Source organism: Capra hircus, chromosome 5 (assembly GCF_001704415.2).
Source record: "Capra hircus breed San Clemente chromosome 5, ASM170441v1, whole genome shotgun sequence".
In the NCBI taxonomy this organism is placed as follows: domain Eukaryota; kingdom Metazoa; phylum Chordata; class Mammalia; order Artiodactyla; family Bovidae; genus Capra; species Capra hircus.
In genome coordinates, this window is record NC_030812.1 from 108,589,819 (window position 1) to 108,612,387 (window position 22,569).

The 22,569-nt window shown below is 44.0% G+C and overlaps 1 protein-coding gene across 1 annotated transcript; it reads left to right on the top strand.

Annotated features, from left to right (window-relative positions):
- EIF3L (eukaryotic translation initiation factor 3 subunit L) lies at positions 2,181-22,569 on the top strand. The gene is made up of 13 exons (XM_013964335.2): positions 2,181-2,305; positions 4,443-4,491; positions 5,178-5,388; positions 6,592-6,671; positions 8,797-8,858; positions 9,981-10,050; positions 10,248-10,321; positions 12,873-13,044; positions 14,553-14,707; positions 15,406-15,576; positions 16,647-17,144; positions 21,406-21,486; positions 22,349-22,569. The coding sequence occupies exons 1-13, from the start codon at positions 2,273-2,275 to the stop codon at positions 22,385-22,387; spliced, it is 1,695 nt and encodes a 564-aa protein (XP_013819789.1). The 5' UTR covers positions 2,181-2,272; the 3' UTR covers positions 22,388-22,569.

The following is a 22,569-nucleotide window of genomic DNA, read 5'->3' on the forward strand; positions in this document are numbered from 1 at the left end:
AAACCTATATGCAGGTCAAGAAGCAACAGTTAGAACTGGACATGGAACAGACTGGTTCCAAATAGGAAATGGAGTACATCAAGGCTGTATATTGTCACCCTGCTTATTTATCTTATATGCAGAGTACATCATGAGAAACGCTGGGCTAGGAGAAGCACAAGCTGGAATCAAGATTGCCGGGAGAAATACCAATAACCTCAGATATGCAGATGACACCACCCTTATGACAGAAAGTGAAGAGCAACTAAAAAGCCTCTTGATGAAAGTGAAAGAGGAGAGTGAAAGAACTGGCTTAAAGCTCAACATTCAGAAAACGAAGATCATGGCATCTGGTCCCATCACTTCATGGGAAATAGATGGGGAAACAGTGTCACTTTATTTTTTTGGGCTCCAAAATCACTGCATATGGTGACTGCAGCCATGAAATTAAGACGCTTACGCTTTGGAAGGAAAGTTATGACCAACCTAGATAGCATATTCAAAAGCAGAGATATTACCTTGCCAACAAAGGTCCATCTAGTCAAGGCTATGGTTTTTCCAGTGGTCATGTATGGATGTGAGTGTTGGGCTGTGAAAAAAAGCTGAGTGCTGAAGAATTGATGCTTTTGAACTGTAGTGTTGGATAAGACTCTTGAGAGTCCCTTGGACTGCAAGGAGATCCAGCCAGTCCATGCTAAAGGAGATCAGTCCAGAGTGTTCATTGGAAGGACTGATGCTGAAGCTGAAACTCCAATACTTTGGCCACCTCATGCAGAGTTGACTCATTGGAAAAGACCCTGATTATGGGAGTGATTGGGGGCAGGAGAAGGGGACGACAGAGGATGAGATGGCTGGATGGCATCACTGACTCAACGGATATGGGTTTGGGTGGACTCTGGGTGTTGGTGAGGGACAGAGAGGCCTGGCGTGCTGCGATTCATTGGGTCACAAGTCGGACACGACTGAGCGACTGAACTGAACTGAAGGGAACGTCCTCAACATTTTGAGAGTTGTCAAAGTTCAGGGCAACCTGTATCAAATTTTTGTCATATACTAACTGTAAGATTTTGGGAAATTTGAAGCTTTCTAGTTGCCCTGATTACCCTTAAATACTTATTTCATTGAGGACCCACAGTGGTCCTACCACACCTACCACAGCGGGTGGTAGGTGTACGTTACACACGGAGGGTCAACACTAACTATTCACAAAAGAGTATCACATAAACATATCCTATTAAGCTCAAACGCTCCCAACAGGATTTCCTCTAACTGAATCCCAAAAGCCACTAGACACAAGGGGAAAAGTGATGGGAGGATAGATCGGAATAGAAAGAGGTTCTAACCGACTGCAATAAAAACATTACTCTTAAAAAATTTTCAAAACCATATGTGAGCACGGTGCTGGGTACCCTCCTTAAGCCAACGAAGAGTCACTGGACTCGACGGGCCCTTAAGCTTAAGCTTAGTTCTATGATGGCATCACCTTTCGGTAACCGACGACGCAAAGCAAGAACGCGGCACAAGGAGCTGGGGCGAGGCACTGCTGTAGTAATGGCTAAACTAAAGTTCTTCACCCACACACCGGTTTGTGTTGGTTTGTTTTATAACCCTGTCCCTAACTCTAGGGTTTCATCAGGACTTGAACTCATTCAAACGCCAGGTTGTGAACACCCCTCACAGCGTGCTGCGCTGCAGGCGAGGGTGGGTCCTAGGACTTCCTCCTCCCCCAACAGCTGGCTTCATCTTTGCCTGCTCCAACTTTAATGTCCAAAGTTGGGGGTGGGGCTTTTCTCAATACCTTCCCACTGCATTGGACTAAACCTCCATTTTTTACACTCGGTAAGTTTAGACTTTGGAGAAAAGAACATTTGAAGACCTTTTTTCGCTTCAGGCAAACCTCTAGCACCTAAATCCATATTCAGGCCCCCATAGCCAAATAACCCATCTCGCGAGAGGACGGCCGAGGAAGTGGTCAACCATCCTTTGAGGGGGATTACTTCTGGTTTCTCTTACTTTGCCCATTCTTTATTACCCTAAAATACTTAACGTTACTATTTATAAAATTTTGCTAGTACTGTAGAATCGCCTTCCTTGTAGAGCCTCTATTTGAAGAAGGAAGACTAATGGTGTTTACTTGCGCCCTTCCCAACATGGCTACCTCAGCTTGCCGGCGGCCCCACAAAAGCTTCCGGTTTCCCGGCGGCCTCCAGGGAGGTTAGACTTCCGGCGCCCTGACTGAGGCGAGGCCTGATTTTTCTGCTCTCTCCAGGCTGGGCTCGCGGCCGCCGCAGCCATGTCGTACCCCGCTGATGATTACGAGTCTGAGGTAACTTGTCCTTGACGTGTGCCAGTCTCCGCCACAGGGGCAGGGCTTTTAGGATACTGACCCCGAAGGGGGAATGGTGTCTGCGCCTCTGTGGGAGCCCCCGCCGGCCTCGCCGCGTGCGCGTACTCAACGCTGCTGCCACTCACAGCTCCGGACTCCAGATCTGCCGGGTCTCGGCCGCCCACCTCGTGTGTCCGGTCCCCTCGTCCTCTCCTTTTCAAGCCCGGGGGCCGAGGCTGGAGATAAAGGGTTCTGTAACTGAACTCTGTTTTCTTATCATTTGGACTCAGTTCCGTCGAACCGCGCTGATTGCCACAGCCTCTTGTGCTGTGCTCTTCCTTATTGCGGCCGTAACGAGGTATTGTCATTGTCTATTTATTCTCCCTTTTCTCAGAGGCGCATGAGTCGCTCCAGAGCAGGGACTGCGTCTTGTTCGTCTTTGTGTCTTTTCAGTTCAGTTCAGTCGCTCAGTCGTGTCCGACTCTGCGACCCCATGGACTGCAGCACGCTAGGCCTCCTTGTCCGTCACTAGTTCCCGGAGCTTGCTCAAACTCATGTGCCTCGAGTCCGTGATGCCATCCAACTGTCTCATCCTCCGACGTCCCGTTCTCCTGTCTTCAATCTTTCCCAGCATCCGGATCTTTTCCAATGAGTCAGTTTTTCTCATCAGGTGGCCAAAATATTGCAGCTTCAGCGTCAGTCCTTCCAGTGAATTTTTAGGACTGATTTCCTTTAGGATGGACTAGTTTGACCTCCTTGAAGTCCAAGGGACTCTCAAGAGTCTTCTCCAACACCACAGTTTGAAAGCATCAATTCTTCTGGGCTCAGCTTTCTTTATAGTCCAGCACTCATATCCACACATAACTACTGGAAAAACCATAGCTTTAACTAGACGTACCTTTGTTGGCAAAGTAATGTCTCTGCTTTTTAATATGCTGTCTAGGTTGGTCATAGCTTTTCTTCCAAGAAGAAAGTGTCTTTTAATTTCATGGCTTCAGTCACCATCTGCAGTGATTTTGGAGCTCAAAAAAATAAAAGTCTCTCAATATTTCCTTTCCCGATCTGTTCGCCATGAAGTGATGGGACTAGAGGCCATGATCTTTGTTTTCTGAATGTTGACTTTGAAGCCAGTTTTTTCCATTCTCCTCTTTCATCAAGAGGCTCTTTAGTTCTTCACTTTCTGTCATAAGGGTGGTGTCATCTGCGTATCTGAGGTTATTGATATTTCTTCTGGCAATCTTGATTCCAGCTTGTGCTTCATCCAGCCTGGCATTTCACATCATGTACTCTACATATAAGTTAAATAAGCAGGGTGACAATATACAGCCTTGATGTGCTCCTTTTCCTATTTGGAACCAGTCTGTTGTTCCATGTCCAGTTCTAACTGTTGCTTCATGACTGCATACAGATTTCTCAGGAGACAGGTAAGGTGGTCTGGTATTCCCATCTGTTTCAGAATTTTCCGCAGCTTGTTGTGATTCATGCAGTCAAAGGCTTTGGCGTAGTCAATAAAGCAGTAGATGTTTTTCTGGAATTCTCTTCCTTTTTTGATGATCCAGTGGATGTTGGCAATCTGATCTCTGGTTTCTCTGCCTTTTCTAAATCTAGCTTGAACATCTTCATGGTTCACATACTGTTGAAGCCTGGGTTGGAGAATTTTGAGCATTACTTTGCTAGCGTGTGAGATGAGTACAATTGTGTAGTAGTTTGAGCATTCTTTGGCATTGCCTTTCTTTGGGATTGGAATGAAGATTGACCTTTTCCAGTCCTGTGGCCACTGCTGAGTTTTCCAAATTTGCTGGCATATTGAGTGCAGCACTTTCGCAGCATCATCTTTCAGGATTTGAAATAGCTCAACTGGAATTCCATCACCTCCACTAGCTTTGTTCCTAGTGATGCTTCCTAAGGCCCACTTGACTTTGTATTCCAAGATGTCTTGCTCTAGGTGGGTGATCACACCATCGTGGTTATCTGGGTCGCGAAGATCTTTCTTGTATAGTTCTTCTCTGTATTCTTGCCACCTCTTCTTAATATTTTCTGCTTCTGTCTTACTCGCCTTTGTGTCTTTAGGAACCTAGAACGAGCATGTTGGATTCACAGACTGGTGACTGTTTATCTGTGTCTCTTTTGTTAATAGGCTGCTTACGATCCCTATGCTTATCCCGGCGACTATGATATGCACACAGGTGAGTCTATGGGTTTGGCTAGCTGGGGGCTTCTGAGGATTGGCACCTTTTTGAATGTCTCACAGCTGCCTTGATGGGCACCTGTATAAAACTAGGTGTTGATAATCCAGGTTTGGAGTCAGTTATTAGCTCTCAGGCAAAGGGTGGTACAGAGCCTATTAAACTAGGCTTTTTTCATGGTCCACCTCAAAATCTTACAAAGGAAGGATGGTTGTCCTGGCTGAGGTTTTCCTTGTTTAAACTATTACCTGAAAAAAAAAATCTTGTTGTGAAAAATTAAAGTTTAGTTGCTTATACTGTCATATTGATACAGAATGGCAGTTGGTTAGTTATTTAAAAAATAGTGCCTACTACTTACTTCCTCTTAACCACAGTTCCACCCCCTTCCTGATAACCATCCCAAGTTCTGAGGGTAGACCTGGGTACAAGACAGATAAGGTTCTTGCTGTCATAGACTTTAGATTCTGGTGGGGGAATCAGTAAGCAAATAAATTACTTTAATAATAAAATGAGTAGTGGAAAATGTTGTGAAGAAAGAGACCAGTGGGGATTGGGAGTGACATGGAGAGTGTTTAAAAAGGCATTACACCTAGTTTTATAGACATGAGTTTAGTTTCACGAGTGACCTTGCCCTCCTGTTATGTCATACATACGGGTTGGAAGTGTTTATCATATCTGATCTCTAGGAGATCCGAAGCAGGATCTGGCTTATGAGCGTCAGTATGAACAGCAGACCTATCAAGTGATCCCTGAAGTGATCAAAAACTTCATCCAGTACTTCCACAAAACTGTCTCGGACCTAATTGACCAGAAGGTGTATGAGCTACAGGCCAGTCGTGTCTCCAGCGATGTCATTGACCAGAAGGTGTATGAGATTCAGGACATCTATGAGAACAGGTATGGGCCAGTGGCTGAAATGATCTCCTACTGGGTGAGACTGGCTGAGTAATGCAGTCTGTAGAAGGGGGTGATATTTAATCATTATTCTGTAAAGAGAGTGCCCTAGGGTTTTCTGTGATTCTTTGGGGGTTGCAGACATTATTTTATTGGGCTCTATATCCAGAACTTGTACAAGGCCTAAAATAATACCATCAGTATTAATTATAGTAGTAAGTACATATATGATCAGCATAAATTAGACAGTGTCATGAGTGCTTTTCTTGTATTTACTCATGTACTCTTCACAGCAACCTTGTGAAGCAGATACCATTGTTTTCCTCATTTTATCGTTGAGTAAACAAAGCGCAGAAGGGTTAAGTCACATAGTGGGTGTTCTGAGCTTTGAACCTGCACAGTCTGTCACCAGAGCCTAGTTTCTCAGTTGTGCTGTGCAGCTTCTCAGCACATGATGGGATGAGCAGGGCTCTAGCGTGGCTGCCTCTCAGTCCTGCTGTCTTAGTCGTCCTCCTCCCCGCTTTGTTCATGCTGTGTGACTTGTGGGGTCTCAGTTCCCTGACCAGGGATCAAACCCCGGCCATGGCAGTGAAAGTGCTAAGTCATAACCACTGGGCCACCAGCGAATTCCTGATTGCATCCTAGTTTTGAGGGCACTGCCCTTGTGTAAAGGGCTTTAGAAGTGAGACAGGTCAGTCAGGGCTGGATACTCAGAAAAGACTTCAGGAGGACATAGGGTCGTGAAGCATCTTGGGCATCAGTGTTTGGGTTGGATGCTCTAGGGCTGTTGCAGCATCAAACTACAACAAATACCGTTCCTACCATGTTTGAAGAAGAGCACTCTCGGAAGTGGAAAGAGGGGAAACTGAGGGAGGTGTGTTGGGGTGTCTGAAAGGTAGTTCTCAAGTCAGGGAACAGTAAGCAGGGAAATACAACTCCGGAGTTCATGATACAAGGGTAGGAGATGATCTTGAAGAGCTTGGTGGTTGCCTAATTGATGTAAAAGAAACGTTTCACTGTATTACGAAAGGTTGGGGTGCAGAGTTGGGTTGAGGAAAGTTATAGAGTTGGAGGCTCTGGCCCTGGCTCTGATTCTGTGACTTCTTCCCTTTACTGAGCTTGGGTACTTATCTATAAAATGTGACAGATCTCTAAAACAGATCCTTCCTGTTTTGGACTTACGGAGTATTTCTGTTTGGTTTTCAGCTGGACCAAGTTGACTGAAAGATTCTTCAAGAATACACCTTGGCCTGAGGCTGAAACCATTGCTCCACAGGTTGGCAATGGTAGGTGTCCTGGGTGCTGGATGGGATCCTATGACTGGAAGTCATTAGAAAGTTCAGAATGGTCTGTATCTATTTTGTTCTTCATTTTATTTCCCCAGGGTTTGGTGCATAGTAGATGTAACTTGTTGAATGAAAGCTGAATAAATGAAAAGAGGACAGATTTTTCATATGTGGTGAATGCTGAAAGTGAGATTTTTGCCTTGACTGATTTCTTTTTCCCTGTGTAATTTTTGGGGTCATTACAGTTGCTCCAGAGTGGGCTTTCTGACCTCCTCAGATTTCACTTTCTGATGGAGTCTTTTACATATGGTGTAAATTAGGAAGATCATGGCATCTGGTCCCATCACTTCATGGGAAATAGATGGGGAAATAGTGGAAACAGTGTCAGACTTTATTTTGGGGGTCTCCAAAATCACTGCAGATGGTGATTGCAGCCACGAAATTAAAAGACGCTTACTCCTTAAAAGAAAAGTTATGACCAACCTAGATAGCATATTCAAAAGCAGAGACATTACTTTGTCAACAAAGGTCCGTCTAGTCAAGGCTATGGTTTTTCCTGTGGTCATGTATGGATGTGAGAGTTGGACTGTGAAGAAGGTTGAGTGCCGAAGAATTGATGCATTTGAACTGTGGTGTTGGAGAAGACTCTTGAGAGTCCCTTGGACTGCAAGGAGATCCAACCAGTCCATTCTGAAGGAGATCAGCCCTGGGTGTTCTTTGGAAGGAATGATGCTAAAGCTGAAACTCTAGTACTTTGGCCACCTCATGCAAAGAGTTGACTTATTGGGAAAGACTCTGATGCTGAGAGGGATTGAGGGCAGGAGGAGAAGGGGACGACAGAGGATGAGATGGCTGGATGGCATCACTGACTTGATGGACGTGAGTTTGAGTGAACTCCGGGAGTTGGTGAGGGACAGGGAGGCCTGGCGGGCTGCGATTCATGGGGTCGCAGAGTTGGACACGACTGAGCGACTGAACTGAACTGAACTGAACTGAAAGTAGGAAGAGTCAGCCTCATTCTTTTGCATGTGGATACCCAATTTTTCCAGTACCAGTTTTTGGAAAGACTTTTTTTTCCATTAAATTGTCTTGACACCCTTTTTGGAAATTAGTACTCGTGTTAATGTAGAGGTTTATTTCTGGACTCTCAACTTGACTCCATGGATCTTTTATGACTGTGCCAACCACACTGTGGCTGTGGCTTTGGACAGTTTTGAAATTGGGAAGTATAAGTCCTCCAACTTTGTTGTTTTTCAGAATTGCTTTGGGTCTTCTGTGTCCCTTGAATTTCCATATTAATTTTAGGGTTAGCTTTTCAGTTTTGGGATCAGCTTGTATTCTGATAGAGATTGTGTCGTATCTGAGTATCAGTTTGAGAGAACCTCAGTTTGAGATTTTAACAGTCCTCTCCAGTGGAGTCACATGGATTGTACTTCATTCCTTGAGCAAGGAGCTGTGATACCATGTGTGACCATAGTTGTCTACCATAGCAGCTCATTACAAACACAACATGTACTGAAATTCCAGACTCCCAGAAGGAAAGCAGGTATTCAGTATAAAACATGTGGTTTGCACAAACAGTTTAAGGACACCAATCTTATCAGGTTGGTGGGAACCCTTCTGAAACCTGGGTTCCCAGATGATGGTCAAGGAGCAGCTTTACTAGCAGGCCTAAGGATAATAGTCTCAGACCTGTATGTGAACTCTGCACAGCATCAGTATCTGAAGAGCTTCCCCACATCTTTCTTTTTCAGGTTGCATCATATCAACAGGATAAATTCCTTAAAATAGGATGTCTGAGTCAAAGATCCCCTTGCATGTGCAATTTCAATAGTTAAATGTCATGTTATCTTCCTTGGAGCTATTATTATGTCCTGGTTAAGCAGCTGGATGGCAGTAATAACTAAACGGTGAAGGGATATGGGCCTGAATGAGGTTAAGATGAATTTGAAAGAGTAAAATGGGAAATGAATTTTCTTGTTGCATGTATTCTTGGAGTATGAGTATTGGACGTTTGATGTTGTTTAATCTCTGAAATCATATTTACCCTGTTACTTCCCACCAAGGGTAAAACTGACTAGTTGTTCAGTGGATTCCTAAAGCACCCCTCTGCCATCTCTTTCAGATGCTGTCTTCCTGATTTTGTACAAAGAATTATACTACAGGCACATATATGCCAAAGTCAGTGTGAGTATCTAAATGTTGCTGGCAGTTTTTAAACTCTATGCCATTTTTGTCCCTGGAACACAATTGCTAGTTTAATTTCTCCACCTCTAATAGTTCTCTTTGACTGGGCTCGGGCAGGTGGTGGTTTCACTGAAAGAGCGTTTACTGTATTAGGCACTTTACCTTCATAATCTCATTTTTCAGAGAGATTAAATACTTTGTCAGACCCCATGGTTAGTAAGCTGTGGGACTGAGACTCCAAGGCAGTGTTCTTTCCAGTCCATCAAAAATACACCGTTCGTCATGTTGTTCCCCTGCTTAGACATCTCCAGTGGTTCTCATTTACCAACAGTGTGAAGTCTAGCTCAGGGGTCAGCAGCCTTCTATGTACAGAAGCAGTTAGTAAGTATTCTGGGCCTCATTCAGAATCTGTTCACCTCTGTAGTAGCCCTGGACAGTGAGTGTGCATAGCTGTGTTCCAGTTGAGCTTTTTATTTACCAAAACAGGTGATGGTGGATTTACTGAACCCCTGGCATAATTCTTGTTTGGCCCTAAAAGACCTCTGCATTTCTGGCCCGTTGAAGCCCAGTGTAGCATTGTCTGCCTTACTCCCCAGCCCTCAAGCACCATACACAGTTTTATCTCTTTGCCTCTGTTAGTCCTGTTTTTCCTTCCCCTTGCTCCTCTGCTTGTCAGATGTGCATGCCTGGTGTCTAAAGGTCAGTTAAGGTTTTTGGCATAAAATTTGACCCTTAGGGTCAGATACTCAGGATCGCTTTGAACTGCTGTAGCACTTACTGTCTTCCCTATCACTGGAGTGCTCTTTGCATGCTAAGAAGGGGGGAGCAGACACAGTTCTCATGTATGTTTGACCCTTGAACAACACAAGTTGGAACTGTATGGGTCCACTTACATGCAGATATTTTCAGTAAATATACTACAGAGTTGACTTTGCAGATAATGGAAAAACCACGTGTATGGAGGGCCGACTCTGTTATACATAGATGTTTGACCGGAGGGTTGGCACCCCTGACCCGCGTGTTTTCAAAGGTCAGCTGTATTTGTCTTCAGCTGTCAGTGGCAGGCCGTGAGTGGAGTCCATCAGGTTAAATGTGTCCTTCTGTCTTCTGCTTTCTTTACAGGGAGGACCCTCCTTGGAGCAGAGGTTTGAATCGTATTACAACTACTGCAATCTCTTCAACTACATTCTTAGTGAGTCTGAGGTTATGATGAAACCTAATATTTGTCTTCATCTCTTTTTAACAGGATTTTAACATGCAGGTGGGAAGAGAGGAGGTCTTGAGATTCATGGTCCTTTTAAGAGAGGAATTAAAAATTGTGTTCTGCAGCCTTGCTGAATGGGCATAGTCATTGACTGGAGTCTGACTTTTCTGTCGTCTTCTGCACAGATGCTGATGGTCCTGCTCCCCTTGAACTTCCCAACCAGTGGCTCTGGGACATCATCGATGAGTTCATCTACCAGGTAGCTGGTCAGCCTGGGCTTAATTTGAAATAGTCAATAACTCGTCCAAACAAAGAACAGCTGTTAACAGTTGTTTGTGTTATTAAAAAGATATAGGGGCACTCTCCGTCCCCCTTCTGATGTCTGTGTCAGAAGCTTTTTCTGTCCTTTTTCACGTTAATAAAACTCTGCTATACACACACACAGAAAAAGATACATAATATAAAACCATCCCAGCATAGTGAGAAATAACCCTGTCACACTGAACTCTTTGTCGTGGTTTTCTGAAGAATTCAGTGAGGTCTGAGAGCTCCATTCTGAACTTGGAAGTCAGGAGAGTTGAGCTCCAGACTTCTAACACTTTCTTGCCTGACCTGGAGAGGTGGTCTGTCTGATAGGAAGAATACAGGTTTCCTAGGCTTTGGAGTCAGCTAGAAGTGGGGTCTTGTGGAGTGTGGCCAGCTGGTGGCTCTGTAGTAGTGACATGTTTTTTCAGCTTTCTGAGCCTCACTTGGATCACCTACGGATCAGGAAGTTTTTATATCTTGATTGTGGTGTTGGTGATGTGAATATATTCTGGATTAGAGTAAAACAGGACATTTTTACCAAAGGGGAAATATTACCTAAGAGTACTATTACTAAAAAAAGGAAGTTGAACTTGGGGAAAAATATTTTTCTGGTGTTTTACTGAGATAACATAGCTCTTACTGGGTATTTCAGGAAAAATCGGTTTGTTAATAAAGCTCATTTGAACTCCATGGATCAAAGAGACTCTAAATACAAAGTGCTGATGCATTGTGATCGGAGAGCTGAGGAAACCTTCCTAGGGCCCGGTGAGAAAGAGGCTTCTTGCTCAAGACAGGCTTCAGTGCCTGTGGCCAGTGAGGGCCACAGAGCACACCGGCCCTATTCGCCTTCTCTGGCTCCTTGTCTTGTTTTGTTGTTGTTTGTAATTTATTTATTTGGCTTTACCTGCTGTTAGTTGCAGTTCATGGGATCTTCAGTGTGGTATGCAAACTCTTAGTTGAGGCACGTGGGATCTAGTTCTCTGACCAAGGATCAAATCCAGGTCCCCTGCTTTGGGAGCATGGAATCTTAGCCACTGGACCACAAGGGAACTCCGTCCCTTGGCTTGTTACTTGGCATAATTTTAGAAGGTTGGCCATCCTGTTGGCTCACAGCAAGTCAAGAGTCTGTGCTAAGGTTCTTCATCCGACTAAAGATAATCCTAATTCCCTAGGCTTAAGTGGTGCTCTGTTAACGGGTTTAAGTGCTCTCACTTCTAACAAAGACTCCCACTATGGGCTAGGTATGATTCCTCCAGCCAGTCTTTGTGAGAAGTGAGAGTGCTGTTAAGCCGCTTAAGAAAATGCCGGCTATATACCTCATGGGGTGAGTGGCTCCTCCCCACCACTTGTTCCTTTTAAAAAGAAATGTTTTCTTTTTTTCTTTTTATTCCCCACCACTTTTGTTTATTTGTGTTGATATAGTAATATATGAATTTGTTCTTACTGACTTTTTTTAACTGCAGATTAAGTGAAAGTGTCTTCCTGCCTTGCCTTTGCAGAGATATCAATTAGGATCTGCAAAGACAATCAGCGTATAAAGGCCTGCCGTATTTTTTTGTGCCATCCATGTGATGTACCACTCTTCTGATCTATGTGCTACACATAAGTCTGTTTCTGGAGATGACTGGAAGTAGAGTTGTTGGCTGAAGGATATTTGCTTCTTAAATTGTTTTAAATCAGGTTTATAGAGTCATAAATTGCACGCAATAAAATATACCAATTTTAAGAATATAGTTGAGATCTGACGAATATGTACACAACCACAATCAAGAAATAAAACATTTTTGTCACTTCGAATTTTATTTTATTTATTTATTTATTTTTTCAAATTTTAATAAGTAGTAATTACTACCCTCAAAAGGCTGTGTCAAATTATACTACTACTATCAGCATTAGAAAGCAAGATTTCTGTATTGGATGTTATTGGTCTAATTTTTGTCAATTTGATAGGAAAGAAATGGTAATCATTTTAATTTACATTTCTCTGAAAAGATTGAGCATTTTCTCTACTAACTGACCAAGCCTGTTCAAAGTAATTATCAGTATTCTTTGCCTGTTTTTCTGTTGGATAATCTTCCTCTTTGGCTTAATGAGAATTCCTTCTACATTCTGGATACTAGTCTTTGTTTATTGTTAGTTTAGAAACGTTTTCTCCTGCCTTCTTAGAGGAAGATGATGTTTTGAAGTTGAAGAGTGATCTTAGGTCATCTAGAACTTAGCTTCTAGCGGCCAGCACTGTGATGTCCAGAGACATTGAGTAACTAGACTGTGTTTGACTCCAAATTGAATGTTTTCTTTTTCCCACTACTTGTCATTTTAGAGATATTTATTTCACTGTGGAATAAGTAATATAGTAACGAACAAAATTCACAGCTTAATCACCGACGGCTTTCACAGAGCCAGCAGTGAGCACGCAGATTGCTGTCGCGGAAGTGGTGGCAGGAGCGCTGTGCTGTCCCTCTGGGTTTGATGCCCCTGCCACATCTCTCCCTCTTCCTCAACAGTTTCAGTCGTTCAGTCAGTACCGCTGTAAGACCGCCAAGAAGTCAGAGGAAGAGATCGACTTCCTTCGCTCCAATCCCAAAATCTGGAATGTCCACAGCGTCCTCAATGTCCTTCACTCCCTAGTGGACAAGTCCAACATCAACCGGCAGCTGGAGGTGTACACGAGCGGAGGTGAGCACTGCCCGCTGTCGGTTCCCCAGGCATTGTGGCGCGGGTAGGAGGAGCCGCCGCCTCTCGGGTGACGGGCTGCTCCTCTGGTGTCTGGGGGCGAATAGGAGCTGAGTGCTGATTTGGAGGCTGCTGGGCTTGGCCTTCTGTTGGCTGACAGAGTGAACCAGTACTTCCTGAGAGCTGCGTTTGTGAACACTTCTGCTGCTGCCTCTCCAGGGCCTTTGTTTAGATAAGCACTTCTCAGACATTTTGGTGTGAGGACCACTTGACACTCTAAAATTTAGATTAAGAATCCCAAAGTTTATCTCTATAAGCATTTTGTTCCAATGAGAAGAATGGTGGTTTTGCAGACCTCTTTAAATGTGGCTTTGGGGAAGAGTGCTGGAGGAGTCTTCTGCCTCTTCCCTCAGTGTGTGGCAAGACACTGCTCTGGTTGATGTATCTGAGGGGACTCTGGCCTCACACAGATATTTAATTGGGACAGGGAAGAGAAACTTTGTTTAACAGCCTTTTCTCATAGCCCAGCTCTTCTTTGATTCTACATCAGAACTTGACCATGGTAGTTTCTATAGGTTAGTTGCAGTGTGGAATCTGAAACCTTATCTGTAAACTTTTACTTTGTCATGTTAAGGTTTACTAGTTTCTCCTGCAGCCTGAGTGAATTTTTTTATCCATGCATGATTTTGTAAAATGAGCTAGCAAGATTTTCTGAAAGTTGACACATTTTATTATACAGTTTTTTGAAACCATATCTGTTACTTTGACCATCAACCTCATCAGATAAGTCCTTATTTTGGGAAGCTATTTTTCATAGTAGCAGGTAGAAGTTTTATGAAATTCTAATCTTTACTTAAAAGTTGATAAATCAGTTCATTGATACTTAACAGACATTGGTATCTTAACAAGTTCACTGCACTCATTTTTGAGAAAATGTCTGCTAAATACCCATGTCTGAATAGTCATAGTTTGTATATCAGTTATTCTTTTAAGTAACAATAGGGTTTTGTGAAAAAAGAGCGGCTGGGTCCTTCATTGCAGGTGAGCGGTGGTAAAGAATACAGTGATGATAGTAGAGTTCGGTGCCACTGTCTGATTGATGCTAAGTTGTCGGTGGTTTTACCTACATTGTTTCTGCTCCATCAGTGCAAATGTCAACTCAGTGAGAAAGGCGCGTGGTATCCTAGTGTTATTAGGAAGATAGCTTTGATCTCATGGACATCCTGAAAGCAGGGGCCTTAGTGAGGTGCTCTTATTGATGAGAGGGGTCCTTTTGTGTTCTCAGGTGTGTGAGGGGACTGCCCCCCCCCAGGTGACATAACTGGTGAATGTAAGATTAGCACAGCAGGCGTGCTGCTTCTTCCTGTTCATTCAAAGGCAGAGTTATTTCCTTTTGCAGAAAGCTTTGGAGACTGGCAGTAGGTTAAGAGTTCACTGAGTGACATTGAAGGTTCAGGCCTGCCCTTGTTCCCAGCCTCCCCTAAAGTGTACACTGTCTGTCTGTCCCTCAGGCGACCCAGAGAGTGTGGCCGGGGAGTATGGACGGCATTCCCTCTACAAGATGCTCGGCTACTTCAGCCTGGTGGGCCTCCTGCGACTGCACTCGCTGTTGGGGGATTACTACCAGGCCATCAAGGTGCTAGAGAACATCGAACTGAACAAGAAGGTAACTCCCTGTTTCCTCAGGCCCACATTTGCAGGGCCTTAGAACATCTGATCTATTAGGACAGATTTCAAGGAGAAAAAATGAGGAATCCTCCCTAGGGAACATTGAGACAAGAAATTGGAAAACTACTGCAGGGAAAACCTGAAGCTGGACAGGGTAGTTTTCTCTTTGATGCTTAATAACGCCTCGGATATTCACCACTCCTTCTGATACTATTTTCAAATCAGAATGATTAGGCAGATTTTTACCTTTCAGCTTTCACCAAAGAATTAACAAAATACTTAAAAAGTTCTGAGGTGGGAGAGATAAGGTATGTTAGCAACTAGAAACATGATACGTTTTTTGTTTGATGTATGTATCTTATCAGTCTGTTCCTTTATAGAGCTTATTTGGAAAAGCAAGAAAGAATGTATAAGTGAGGTGTAGAGGATTTCAGAGTTGAAAGAAATTTTAGGGTCACCTGGTCCAGTCTTTTTCTCTTACAGCCAAGGAAATGGAGTCTTCAGGTCACATAATCAGTTAGTGGTACCATCTACTCGGAGCCTCCAACTCCAGAGCCAGGGCTTCCTCTGAGTAGTTCAGGGACTCTGCAGGGATCTCTTGATGCTTTTGCTTTGGTTAACACTAGGCTCTGCCAATCCTAGCTGGGGTGAGTTGGTCTTAAGACTCGTGGATGCTGCTTCTGCCCCCTTCCACAGAGCATGTATTCCCGCGTGCCCGAGTGCCAGGTCACCACATACTATTATGTCGGTTTTGCATATTTGATGATGCGTCGCTACCAGGATGCCATCCGGGTCTTTGCCAACATCCTCCTCTACATCCAGAGGACCAAGAGCATGTTCCAGAGGACAACATACAAATATGAGATGGTAAGGAGGCCTCTGACCAGCTGACACACCAGTGCCAACAGTTTTTGGGTAAACCAAAATTTTGCTATTTTGCTTGCTTTTTCAATAGGATGATTTCTTAATGGCTAGCCTATGCTGAGTTTCTTTTGTTACACACATTACTTTGGATCCTTAACACCTTGATGATCAGGACAGTAGTATCTTTTCTTTTACTTTTATCCCCAGCAGTATCTAGGGTGTTCATTGGGCTGTGGGTACTTAAAATCAGTTAGATATGGGTACTGCACTCGAGCCGTTTGCCTGGAGGACGATGGATCCAGAATAGGCCTAGGATTGGAATGATGATGTGAATGATTGAAACACAGGTGTGTGTGCTCAGCCACTCAGTCATGGCCGACTCTTTGCGACCCCATGGACTGTAGCCTGCCAGGCTCCTCTGTCTGTGGGATTTTCCAGGCAAGAGTACTGGAGTAGGGTGCCATTTCCTTCTCCAGAGGATCTTCCCGATCCAGGGATCAAACCCACGTCGGCAGGCAGATTCTTGACGCTGAGCCACCTGGGAAGCCAGAATTGGGGGGAGGTTTCTAACTAAAGCAGCGGTGTTGAGACTTGGAAGTGTGACCATGTAGCAGCACAGTAAACCAGCTGGACTGAAAGGCAGAAGAACCAGACCGGGGTGTTAGATTTTGTGATAACCTTTACTAGTCAGATAAAGTATTTAATCTGTATTCTACACGTGTTAAGTACCATCAAAGATTTCTAGATATTATAAGAAACAATTAAAATATTTTTCAAAAAAAAGTTATTTCTAGATGACTTGATCGTAATTGGTGTAGGATTGACCTGCCTTGGTTCATAGAGTGGACTGTGAGACAGAGACGGGTACCAGTAAAGAATCCAGGAGACAGGGAGGACCTGGAACCAGACCAGAAGTTCGGTGGAGCTAGAGGGAGGATTGGGAGAGACATTGGGAAACTCAGCTGCTGGATGTAAGACAAAGGGAAAAGTCAGGAGGTCTGAACAGAGAGTGTTTGGGAGGGTACAGGGTCCTTTTCATGGGACCCTGCAGCAGTCTGTCCCCCCACCCCCAGATCAACAAGCAGAATGAGCAGATGCACGCGCTGCTGGCCATCGCCCTCACCATGTACCCCATGCGTATCGACGAGAGCATTCACCTCCAGCTGCGTGAGAAATACGGAGACAAGATGCTGCGCATGCAGAAAGGTGATCCACAGGTCTACGAGGAACTTTTCAGCTACTCCTGCCCCAAATTCCTGTCGCCGGTAGTGCCCAACTATGACAACGTGCACCCCAATTACCACAAGGAGCCCTTCCTGCAGCAGCTGAAGGTGTTTTCTGATGAGGTGCAGCAGCAGGCCCAGCTCTCGACCATCCGCAGCTTCCTCAAACTCTACACCACCATGCCCGTGGCCAAGCTGGCCGGCTTCCTGGACCTCACCGAGCAGGAGTTCCGAATCCAGCTTCTTGTCTTCAAACACAAAATGAAGAACCTGGTGTGGACCAGTGGTATCTCCGCCCTAGATGGAGAATTTCAGTCAGCCTCCGAGGTTGACTTCTACATTGATAAGGTATGGCTGGCCCCCCGCCCCACCCCGCCAGGCTAGGTTCTCAGGATGCTGCTCACTGTTCTATGCATCTGGGACATATTGAACAAAATCAACAAAGATTTCTGCCCTTGTGCTGGTATTCTAGTGTTTAAAAAGTAGGTGGTAAACATTATCATTAATCAAACCGTGTAATAGTTTAGATGTTGCCACTTGGCTGTGGAGTAAGTCAGATTGGTGGTAGTAGAAGCCACAGGTTGCAGTATTAAATAGGATGATGAAGATAGACTTTGTTGGGAAAGTGAACTGGCAGCGGAGCCTTGAAAGAGGTGCAGAAATTAGCAAGCAGATACCTGGAGGAAGAGCATTCCAGGCAGAGGGAGCAATTAGAGCAAAAGCCCTGAGGCCAGAGCGAGCCCAGACAAGGACAGTGCGGTTGGAGTGGCCAGAGAGGAGGCTGGGGTGGGAGAAGAAAGGGGGATGTGCTTTGTAGACTGTTGGAAGTACCTTACTGGCTAGGAAGCCATTGTCCTGACTTGTACCACCCTAGCTTGGTGCTAGCTGATTTTGAACTTCTTTTAAGGGAATTACGCAGGATGTGCTCTTTTCTGGCTGACTTCTTTGGCTCGACATTAAAATTGAGAGAAATCACCATCCAGCGTTGTCATACGGCGCAGTAGTTCAGTCATGCCTGTTCTGTGGTGGTCTGACATCTACTGCAGTTATTGACTGCAGCGTTTCCATTCTTCTGCTGGTGGACATTTGGGTGGTGGTATGATTTTATAGAGTGGCTGTCGATCGTCCATTTAAGTTTGTTTTTTTTTTAATGATATATATGCTTGTATATGCAAAGAGTCATTTCTGGAAAGATGCAGAAGCAATATAGTGCATAGCGAAAGGCAGTTTGAGGAATATTGTTAGTGTTTGGTTTTTAATATTTATTAATTTATTGGGCTACTGCAGGTCTTAGTTGCAGACCATAGGACCTTCCTTGCATCATGTAGGATCTTTTGTTGTGGCTTGTGGGCCTCTTTCTAGCTGTGGTGTGGGGCGCTCTGGAACACACAGGCTCAGTAGTTGTGGTGTGTGGGCCCAGCTGCTCTGCGGGTTGCGGGATCTTAATTCCCAGACCGGGAATCAAACCTGTGTGCCCGGCCCTGCAACGCACATTCTTAACCACTGGACACCAGGGTCGTCCCTCCCTGTTAGAGTTTACCTTCAAGCTGAACATTTTAATGTGCTTGTAAGTTTTTTTTTTTTTTTTCTAAGTTGTTTTGTTTTAAGTGAGTTTTTCCAGACTTAAAATATGCTGGACTTCTCCGGTTGTTCTTTGCATGAAATATCACCTTTCCCCTGTTTGTTTGCACCATGTACATAATACTCAAAAATGAATGAAACATTCTTTTTTCCCCTCCTCTTTTCTTTTTGGGCTCACGGTATCTCAGTTCTCTAACCAGGGATTGAACCTGAGTCATGACAGTGAAAACCCAGAATCCTAACCACTAGGCCACCAGGGAACTCCCAAGAAAACGTTGTATTCAGACATGTTTAGAACCCTGATAAAGACTTAAAGAAGCTGTTAAAAGTTAGTAGATCAGTATCTTTCATCTCTTCTGGAATATTCTTAGCCAGTAAGTCTTAGGTATTGTTTCTGTTCTGTTCTCCTTCTGGAATTCTTTAATCTATGTTAGACCTCTATCCTTCATGTCTCTTAAACCTTTCTTCCATCTTTTTGTCTCCTCTCTTCTGGATACTTTTGATTAAAAACATCCTGTACCTCTTCCATCTCTCTCTCCAGTTCTGTTTCTAGCTTTCTCTTTTAAAAAGATTAAAAAAAACTAATGGTGCAGTGTTTCCATATGTGCTTGGTTATTATTGTTCTTTTTTACTACATATGATTCGTTGTCCTTGAAAAAATATTTGTTGATATTCTTTGAAGCCAAGGATGAACATCTGTTCCTGTGAAGGGAATTTGTTTTTGCCTCCACAAGGTGCCTGGGAATATTCTTGGTCTGGGACCACTGTAGACTGAACTCAGCAGACTGAGGTTCCTGGGAGCAGCTGGGTGGCAAGGCCAGGCGGTAGACTGTCAAAAGAATATGTCTCAGAGAGGAGTCTCTTTTATGCTTCTTCCCCCACCCTTGGAAAGCTTTGCTTGGTGTCAGGAGTGGGATGGCAGTTCACTTCTGGATCACCTGTAGCTGAGGATGCAGCTCTTTAGGATCTCAGCGTTACAAGGATGGTCTTCCACCCAGGTTTTCTAGGATTAGCAAATCCCCTCAGTGCAGAAGGGACTTCTGTGTTTTGCTCACAGAATGGTTTGTTTTCTCTTAAATGATTCTTCATTCTCTTGTCAGCTCTTTGCTGCTATGAGGCAGTTTTTTAAAAATATCCTACGTTTTTGGTTGCTTTCAGAAAGTATAATGTATTTAAGTGTAGTTGATTTCCAGTGTTGTGATGTTGTGTTAATCTGTGCTGTACAGCAGAGTGATTCAGTTACGCATACGTGTATATTGTTGTTCATATTCTTTTCCATTATAGTTTATTGCGGAATGTTGAATATAGTTCCCTGTGCTGCCCAGTAGGACCTTGTTGTTTATCCATCCTGGATATAATAGTTTACTTCTGCTAATTCCAAACTCCCCATCCATCCCTCCCATACCCCCCTCTCCCTTGGCAACCACAAGTCTGTTTTCTACATCTGTGAATGTAACAACTGCTTTTTAAAATTAATTCTTAGACCCATGTTCCAACAAAAATAACCAATCAACACAAAACTTACTTTGAAACTATCAGATTAAAAAAGTAATCATGTTCAGAAAACTAATATGTCATTTGACCCATTCACCTTTGTGGATATTGTGATACTCACCCTTATAAAAGGCAGAAAATCAGCTCAGCACAGCTGAGGCGGGGCTTGAGGGGTGAAAAAGGGAAGAAAGTGTGTTGTTCTAAACATATTCCTTTTTGCTGGCAGTTTTTAAAGCTAAAATTAATAACAAACTTTACTGGGTAAAATTCCATGATTAATTAGTATATTCACCATGTTGGGCAGCCATCTCTGCTTTAATTCCACAACATTTCTGACATCCCGAAAAGGAATCCCTGTCCATTAGCAGCATTCCCAGTTCCCCTGCCCCCACAGCCTCTGGCAGATCAGTAATTTGCTTTCTTTCTGCCTCTGGATTGGTCTCTTCTTAATATTGTCTGAAAACTAGAATCATGAAATGTGTGGATTTTTGTGTTTAACTTCTTTTATTGAGTGTCTTTTCAAATTTCATCCAGGTTGTAGCAGGTATTGGTGCTTTATTCCTATTTATGGCTGAATAGCATCTCACGTTTTGGACACACCACACTTTGGTTATCCATTCATTAGTTGGTGGACAGTTGAGCTGTTTTCACATTTTGGTCATTATGGGTAACACTGCTATGAATTTTTGTGAACCTGTTCTCTTGGGTTTATGTTCCATCCTCTCATTTTAGACTTCATGGCTTTTGGGAGGATTGGTGTTCAGTTCTTGGCTATCCCTGCCATGAACAGAAGCACCAAAAGTAGAGATGTGTCAGTAGTGAAAGTTTTAAGTTGTGTGGGTTTTGTTTTTTGGTGGTGGTGGTGGTGGGAAATTTGGGGGTTTTTTTTGTTTGTGTTTTTTGTCACGCAGCTTGATGGATCTTAGTTCCCAAGTCATGTTTTTAAAAATCAAAACCGCCTGCCCCCTGCAGTGTTGCATCAGCTACCTAAAATTCTGTTTGAATTTATTCCCAATGCCTGACACTCTTGGGCCATATCAGTTACCTGCTACATTCCTTTTAGTGAGCAGACGAACTAGTCCCAGCCATCTCTGGATTGTCTTCTTCCAAGAGTTAGCAAGTTCTTCTTTTTTTTTTTTTTCTTCATTCTTGACTTGAAAAAAATCAAGAGATTCAGGAAGTTCTTGGGTCCTAAACTAGATTATGTAGGAATTTACAGATAAACAGTGCTCAACAAAATATTTTGAGCTAAAAAATCATTTAAAATCTAAACTAATTTGGAACTTATAAACAGTATATGAGAATAAAATGGTATGTTTTAAATGTTACTATTGCCAACAGATTCATGTTCATTAAAAAGACCAGGAAATAAATGAGTTAACGTGAAGTAAAACTCAGCATCTACAAAGAGCAGCGCCTAGCTGTTAATGCTCCCCCATAGATAGGGGTTTATCTGGCACTTAGCACCACTGGTATCTGCAGAGTCCGTCAGTGACTCCTCCTCACTGCTCCTCTGTGGTTGCTTTTCCCACAGGACATGATCCACATCGCAGACACCAAGGTCGCCCGGCGCTATGGGGATTTCTTCATTCGGCAGATTCACAAATTTGAAGAGGTGAGAGGTGTGGAGAGTGGTGTGGGGGCTGGAGACAGGAGTTGGGAATGGAGTGGGGAGCTTTTAAGTGTTTTATTTCTCATTTCTGTTTTCAAGAAAGCCTGAGATTGGCCTTTGAAGTTTCTGAGCTAGACTGGCTGGCTCCCTGGGGTCCGGAGGGTGGGGCTGGGCCTGTAGGAGTTGCTGCATCAGCCTTCTTTGGAGCATCTCTTCCCAAGATCTCTCTCTGCGGGTGGCCGGCTCTCACTTCCCTCCCTGTTATTTCCTAATATGGGTGGATTCAGTGCCTGCTCTTACCCGTCCCTCCCCATCTGGCAGTTGGTTACTCTACAACTTAGACAGGTCTGGCCAGTCTTTACAGGCAGATACCTTGAAGCTCTGTTTTGACAGACTTGGTGCATTCCACGCCCTGCCTTCAGAGAGGCCTTGCGGGTCGCTCTTTGCGCCCATAGCTGGAGCCACAGCATCCTGGTGCTTTGAGTCCTCCAGCAGAGGTCACTGCTGTGCTGTGGGCCATGCTACTGGATGACTCCTGCAGGACAGTAACACAGTCCTGGCAAGTCTAGCCACCCTGAGGCCCTTTCCTATCTATAAAATGATTAGAGCAGTATAAGGTGTGTGTCCAGTGTGAAAGGCAGATAGAACAAGCTGCATGAACTGTGCGGCACTATGAGAATGTCGGGTGGAGGACCCAACACTGTGATGGTAGACGCTGTGTTAGTAGTGATGCCGTGATAGTAGACGCTGTGACGTGTCTGCATCAGAGGGGTGGCTCGGGGGTGTGGCCTTGTGATCATGCACACCGTAGGAAAAGGTTTGGGGAAAAAGCCAATATCTGACTTTGCTTTTCCTTCCCTTCCAGCTTAACCGAACCCTGAAAAAGATGGGACAGAGACCCTGAGTATATTCACACTTGACACTACTCAGAGTAGGGGCTTATCTTGATGTCATTGTAGGACATGTTCTGCCACCATGAAGCCTTTACCCAGCTCAGCCATTGGCCAGTCACCTGAGTTGAAGTTTTTTGAATCAAGGACTGAAGTGTTTTAAGTTGTTCTTAATAAAGGATCTTCTTTGGAGTCA